The 7,609-nt window shown below is 44.1% G+C and overlaps 1 protein-coding gene across 1 annotated transcript; it reads right to left on the reverse strand.

The window, feature by feature from the left end:
- Positions 1-32: 32 nt before the first annotated feature.
- LOC311145182 (phosphatidylinositol polyphosphate 5-phosphatase type IV-like) lies at positions 33-7,406 on the reverse strand. Its single transcript, XM_084181392.1, has 11 exons — positions 7,317-7,406; positions 5,762-6,658; positions 4,572-4,695; positions 4,356-4,453; positions 4,152-4,276; positions 3,835-3,954; positions 3,624-3,731; positions 3,282-3,443; positions 2,626-2,741; positions 2,365-2,501; positions 33-2,179 (listed from the first exon to the last, which is right to left on the reverse strand). The coding sequence occupies exons 2-11, from the start codon at positions 6,604-6,606 to the stop codon at positions 2,044-2,046; spliced, it is 1,971 nt and encodes a 656-aa protein (XP_084037518.1). The 5' UTR covers positions 6,607-6,658; positions 7,317-7,406; the 3' UTR covers positions 33-2,043.
- Positions 7,407-7,609: the final 203 nt, after the last annotated feature.

Consider the following 7,609-nt stretch of genomic DNA (forward strand, 5'->3'; position numbering starts at 1 on the left):
CGTCAATGAGCATTTATAAAATGATTATACTCTGTCTTTTGAGATATTTTAATGTCCACTTCAGATGACAAAAGGAAACATTTGTTTCACAATCTCAAAATAAAACAGAAATAACAAATATTCCAAAACATTTCTGTGATGTTACATCACAAATCATGTGTTATAAAAGACGCACAGTTATGGAGCCCTGAGGAAATCACAAACAAGATCACAAGCACTTGCCATGAGCATTAAAGTGAATGAGGACTCATGATTCACCATTACACCAGAACCATTGAGCTTCATGCAATGGATTCTCTTCCCTTCGTTAGCACAATACAGTACATGGAAAGTATTTTTTGATTAAGTTACATGAGTGTATTTCATTTAGTCACGACAGATGACATTAAGGCAATGAACCAGAGTTCAACCCCTCCAACATGATCAACATCACCATTGCAAAAGATGGTTCTGTATCCATTGTGAGATATTAAACAATATGTAAATAAGTAAAATGTTTTACAGATATCACTCATGCATCTGTTTTTATACAATGCCAGAAAAGCCACCATGCATTAATTCAATACGTACCATACTTGCAGGGAATGTATGTTCATCAAGCAACATCAAAATAACAAATTCCCCTTAAATTTGATTGGGATAAGTCAATTTCTGCAAAACCTTGGGTCAGTTTTTTCTTTATTTGAGGAAATCCAAGAAAAAACAAAAAGTTTGGTATAAGAAAGTGCTTTATACTGCTTAAGAGCTGTTTGATGAAAAATAATTTTTGTTAAAACACATTTTTACTTTTACCTTTATTTAACAAAGCAAGTCAGTTAAGAACAAATTCTTATTTACAATGACAGCCTACACCGGCCAAACCCGGACGACGTTGGACCAATTGTGCAGTGCCCTATGGGACTCCCAATCACGACCGGTTGTGATACAGCCTGGAATCGAACCAGGGGGTCTGTAGTGACACCTCAAGCACTGAGATGCAGTGCCTTAGACCGCTGCGCCACTCGGGAGCCTTTGAATACATCTACACCAAGTAATAAAGAGGTGACATTACATATGGTCCATTTCAACCTGGCTTGTTAAATAAATGTACAAAAAAATTATAATAACGTATTAAGTACAGTATACTCAGAGCAACTTCATCCAACCAGCGCACACGGATGGAGATGTGTGACTGGCTGACTGACAAAGGTCATCTTCAATGTCAGGTTCCCCAGTTCAGTCTTGTTTGTAGAAGGGCTGTATAAATAGACCCGTTTACTGCTGAGTCTGCAGACTGGAGTCTGTCTGAACTCAAGGTCCCTGCCCTCGTGAACAGCCCCGCAGCTACCTCCTCAGCCCCCCCTAAACCATATGAGTGACACAGTTCCAACAGCTCTCAGTACGGGGGGCGCTCATGGATCAGCCGACGTGACTTCCATGACTCACAGGGAGATTCTCAATTGGGAAAAAGTCCATCCTTTCCTCCGTGACCCGGAAAGCGTTAAGTGGTCGACTGGTCGAGGAGTGTCAATTCGTTAGTCGGCGAACGGAGGAGTCTGCTCACCTCCTCGATTACCTACTTCAGCAGAGGATGCACAAGAGTATCCTCGGCTAGCGCTGAAGTGTTTTAAAATCCACCACACCCCCTTTGAATCAGCTGTTGTTTTCTCGAAGGAGAAAAGTATGCACACATTTAAAAAACTATACGCTACTGTCCTTTTATCTATTATGCACAACTAGCTACATTTGTTTTATCACTTTACCCATTTATTTTGGGATTTTACCTCTGTAAACGTAATTTGCCCGATGACGCACAAGTGGAGAACTAGAGTAATTTCATACAAGCACATTTGTTTCTACGGTTCCTCTCCTCGACTCTGCTCCTCGATTACCTTTGACCTTTTTCAAAAGCAGGCGAGGAGAGGATGGAGGAGAGGACGCAAGGAGTCGAAAAAAAACCAACAGATTCTCCCACAGACTGGAAGTGGAAACACAAGACTGGTTCCCTTTGGTCCCTCATGGCTGGGTCAGTGATTCTGGAGGGAGATCCAGTCTGGTTCAGGTTCAGGAGATGGAGCAGATGGTGCTGCTGCTGCCCTGGTTCTTCATGGCTTCTCTCTTCTTCAGCTCTCTGGTGATCCTCCTCCTGATGCCCTCCAGGTACAGACTCCTGTCAAACTGGCCTGCACCCAGAGGAATACTGAGAAACACACCAGACAGTGAACAACAAATAAAAGGGTTAACCAACTGTTCTAAATAAACTGAGCTTTTCGTTGACCGCACTTTCGGACACCTATTACTACTACAAACATTAATACTGTTAGAGCTGAAAGCTGCAAAAAGCTTGCTGCTACAACAGCTAAGCGAGGAAGGGGTGGGACTCACTTGTCTCTTCCAGGACGGAGTTTGACCTGGAACATGCCGATGACAGGCCGGTGGTCTGACGTCTTTATCGTTGAACAGCTGGTGTACTTTATCACTTTGATGTCATCCACCTGCCTGTTCCTGAACAGTATTCTGTCCTAGAGCACACAGAGGAACAGTAAAATATAACATTACTTTTTGTGTGTTTAAAACAAGCCTATATAAAAACAAAGAGGCTTGCTTGTATGAATGACACAGGGTATGACTGGTGCTGACACGTACTGTGTATGAGGGAGTTCTCTGCTTAGAGGTGGTGTCATACACGTCATAGCCAACGTCAAATTTGTAGGTGGGGATGAACTGAATCTGTGCTTCCTGGAAGCCTTTAAAGATGGAACCTTGAACAGAGCATAATACATTTGCATTCTATTTTTAAGTATCTGTCACAGTGAGCATGGTAACAAATCAAATCAAATTGTATTTGTCACATGCGCCGAATACAACAGGTGTAGACCTTACAGTGAAATGCTTACTTACAAGCCCTTAACCAACAATGTAGTTTTAAGAAAAATAAGTGTTAAGTAAAAAATAGAAATTACAATATTTTTTTTTTTTTTACCTTTATTTAACTAGGCAAGTCAGTTAAGAACAAATTATTATTTACAATGACGGCCTACACCGGCCAAACCCAGACGACGCTGGGCCAATTGTGCGCCGCCCTATGGGACTCCCAATCACGGCCGGTTGTGATACAGCCTGGAATCGAACCAGGGGGTCTGTAGTCTGTAGTGACGCCTCAAGCACTGAGATGCAGTGCCTTAGACCGCTGCGCAGCAGTAAATAACAGATTGAGATATCATTCACAATCTAATACATGTAATATTTGCCTAAACCTCTGGTTATTAGTGTTAGAATTGTGTTGTTCCATGTAGACGTACCATCCTTCATTTCCTTGGAGAGTTGGTCATGGTGGAGCAGAGGGCCCATGTCCACACCCTGGTTCTGGTTTAGAAGGACCTCTACCTCCACACGGTCTTTACTCAGACGGAAGTTAAAGTCCCCAAACCAGAAAACCTCATCAAACCGTGTTGTCACATCCGCTGAAAGCCATGAAACAGTCATTATCAGTACGATTAACAATGTACTTATTGAGTACTTGTTGCATGAGGGAAACTACAGCGTTTCTCCTCACACAATTAGGATGCTCTTCTAGATGTGACAGCAGTACTGCAACATAGTAGTAGTACTGCAATGAACAGCTCATCTTTAAGAGTACTTACAGGATGTGGAGCGGTAAGGGTTGGTGTCTGGAAGAACTTTAGGGAGAGCAAGTGCTTCAACGATCTTGTTGTAGTCCAGAATCCTCTCGTACACTCTGGAATCTCCAGCTGGAACATAAGGACATTTCTTAAATCACCTAGTTAGTAGTGCGACTGTCTCCAAAGGCTTTCCACTTCCTGTTTACATTCACATCATGTAACTGTCACTCACAGGTAAAATGGGAGGTGATGAAGAGGAAGGAAGTGCCAAAGAAGGTGAAGCCGATCCCCACGGCTCCTTTGGTTTTGATTTGAGACATGATGCGTGTTGTGACCGTGGCATGCTCCACTTCTGTTAGGAGATGCGATGGTTACAGGAACCAAATCAGATCACGTACTGTACACATAAAATGTGCAGTAGATAGCCAGAGAGATCACCTTATAAATGTTGCCTCTTTAACAACATTTCAATTAGAGACAACCTTCTGAGATTTGTTGATGGGAAAGGACTGATTCACTTTCCTTAGAAAAACATTTTTTGGGACAGACCTGAGCAGAACCAAATAAGGTCCCTCCTGACGAACACAGTGAGGTAGAGAACCCCGTGGGAGGCTGTGTAGAGCATGACGTAGTACGGCCCCAGAGTCTCCTGAAGACGGATCTCCCATTCCCTCCTGTGACACACACATAAGCAGAGTACTTTAGACTTCATTGATATAATGCAAAATGCACTCATACACAGTCATCTCATACCGGTCTGGACATCCCTCCTGGACTCCGATGATGTAAAAGTCTTGTGCAAATTCAGAGTCCGTCGGGAGCAACAGATCATCTAGGTTGTTTGGAAGTCCCTGAAAATGATATGGAAGGAATACCAGGAAACACGCTATCAAAGAGTGAGTGTAGAATGTGTGTAGAAACAGATATTCAGGCTCTAGGCCTAATGTTGAACAGTAGGAGTGGCCCCACCTTCTCTCCATGCATGTTCCATGTGGCTATGTAGATGCCAACTCTCCTCTCTGGGAAATAGCGGTCCAGCTCCTCAGCTCCCAGAAGGGCACCACTGCCCAGCACACTGCCCTCCAGAAAACTCCTGGAATACAATGAGGAAATGAACACTTCATAACCTGAGGTATAGCAGCACTGTTTTTCCTGCTTGCTCTAAAAAACAGTTTCTTGGCTACTTTGAACCAACCCCATTTCAAATGTCTGGTAGGCTACACTATAACATTTCAGTAGCATACACACACAATTCAAAGAATGCTGGATATTATTGGCACTGACACACATTTCTACATTTTTCTACATTTACATTTTAGCAGACGCTCTTATCCAGAGCGACTTACATGAGCAATTAGGGTTAAGTGCCTTGCTCAAGGGCACATCGACATATTTTTCACCTAGTCGGCTTGGGGATTCGGTTACTGGCACAACGCTCTTAACCACTAAGCTACCTGCCGCATATAGCTGACTGAAACATTTCAGATAAATCTTCTGATTCCTTGAAAAGCTCCTTGCTGAGGCACAACACGTGTATTGAGACCCATCTTTGCTCCCTGAATGGTGGCAAAAGCTATGCTGATTCACACACTCCCACCTTACAATTTCCTCTGTCAGTGTGAGCACTTAACATACCATAAGCCCCTGAGGCCTTCATTAAAGCAGAACTGCAGCCAGTGTTGCTAGAGTACACACCAATGCTAATGCCCTAGCTGCAGATGTGCCATGGTAATAATTACAGCATAGTCTTCTTGGTTACAATTCGCTGATCGTGATTATGACTGTTCACAATAAGTTACAATAGCTCAAATGTCCGTCTGTATTTCATGCAGAATATATTTAACTCAAGGCCCACCTCAATTCTTATCATGAGATGTCATGTTCCACATCACAGGGAGTGCATTATTGTATCAATGGAATGGAGCATCACCTATCTTCATTTTAGAGTTGCATCAAACATTCAAAGGATACTTTATACACCATATTTAGATCCAGAATTTGTTAATCTATTACAACTTCAACGCCTTCTGAAAGCTATCAAGACTTCTAATAGCACTCTGATACCGGTATGGTATCAAATACATGTAGAGAAGGCTTCTGCAGTACGTATCTGGTCAGTAATCTGGAGAGGATATGATGAGTGAGTCGTGTAGCCCTACCTGTTCCTGACGTCCCTGGGTCTGATGGGGTTCAACACACTGAAGGTGGACTTCATGGAGTTGACAGAGGTGTTGTCCAACACCATGTTATCCAGAAGCCGGCTGTCGCTCAGATTCCTGTGCAGGTGCAGCCTCTCCGGCCCAGCTCTCCCCGGCACAATGGCATAATCCACGCAATCCCTGTCAATCCGATTAGCCGTCCTTAAGGACTCCGACGCCAAGCTCTGCTCCAGAGCAGGAAGTGGACCCGATGGCTGTAAGGGAGAGAGACGTACCTTGGAGGACCTCACCCGCTGCTCCGCTGGGTCACTGTGGTGGTCGAGGGGCCTCCTCTCGTACTCTGAGAGGCTCTGGCCCCTGGCTCTGAAGACAGGGGACCCTGTAGGAGTCGAGAGGGGTTCAACAATGGAGCCCTGTCCATTCCTTAAGGTGGCAGCACCGCTCAAGGTGAACACACCTGTAACTGTCGAGTCCTCCTTAAGGGAGTCTGTGGAGGAACCAGTCTCAGCTGGGTCAGTCAGACTCTCCTGGCTGTGCTTAAGTCTTCTGCTTCTCACCTCCTCCACCGAACTGCTCTTCCCTCCCTTCGACAGTGCAGGGAGCTTGGGCAGCAGGGGAGGTCGCGGCTGATGGAGACCTGTCTTGCTGCTTTGGTCTCCTACATCCTGAGGGAATTTCAGGGTGTCGTTGAGAAGCATGGTGGGTTTGTTGTCCTCTGTAGGGGGGTTCACTGGCCTCTTGTCACCGCTAACTCCTCCTGGATCCTTCCCACCAGGAGCTCCACGAGGTAACACTCCATCAGGCTGAGAGCGGCTGCTGTCCTCCCCATTCTCAGTCATCCTCATGCCAGGCTGCACCTTCTGTCAGATGTCAATACCATGGCATGGAGGAGGTAATCTAGAAAACAATTATAGCTACTATTATTGAGAAACAATTTATAATATTTCTAATGTTATGCTTGATTGTTCTGTTCCATTCCTTTGCTCAAACTTTACACTAGCTAGCTAGACACTTGCTCTGTTACTCATCTCACACAAGCAATGAAGCTAGCTAGGTAGGTAACGATTTGAAGAGCCAACTACGTTAGCTTAGTTAACTGCACATATGGTTGGCTCATGTTAGCTAGCTAAATTACCGGAAGAGAGAACTCCACAGACAAAAGAGGAAACCTTAGTTACCAGTATCTTTGACAGCTCTGTTGGCAGTAATGTTAACTGGATTCTAAACTTGCTAGCTACTGTGATCACATGTAAAGCTGACTGGCTAACTAGCTAGCTACCTAATCGTAAACATGGTTCTGCCCATCTGGTTCTGCTAGCAAAGATAGCTAGCTAGCTGCTTGCTATGCGCCCTATCTAGCATTCGAATTCACATAACGTTCGCTAGATAGCTAGCAGAAACACATTGGTCAAACGTTGTAGCTAGCTAGCTATTGTGCTAGCTAATATTCTAACCTAGGACAGCAGAACGCTAGCTTGCTAGGAATGTGGCAGTCTGGGAAAGACAATGCATTAGACATGACACTACATTGAATCAACTTATTGTCGTTAGATACCTGGGGGGAAAGCCAAATCAAGTTTAGTCCATTACAACATTGTGCGAATATATCGTTACTGAGGTAGCTCGCTAGCTATTTTGAGCTTAGCTCCGAACGCTTAGCACCAAACTTTCCACTTCCCTAGTAACGCTTGACAGTTTTTCTTATTTGATGTTTATTGGCAGACTACACTCATAAGGTGTACTGCCGCCACCTACTGTACGGGGTAGTAAAAATACCCCCAAAACAAAATATGTTTTGGATGAACAAATTCATACTAGTAATAACCAAAAACACTAACCAAATTCACG

The sequence above is a fragment of the Coregonus lavaretus genome (genome assembly GCF_964263955.1).
Source record: "Coregonus lavaretus genome assembly, chromosome: 17".
NCBI lineage: Eukaryota > Metazoa > Chordata > Actinopteri > Salmoniformes > Salmonidae > Coregonus > Coregonus lavaretus.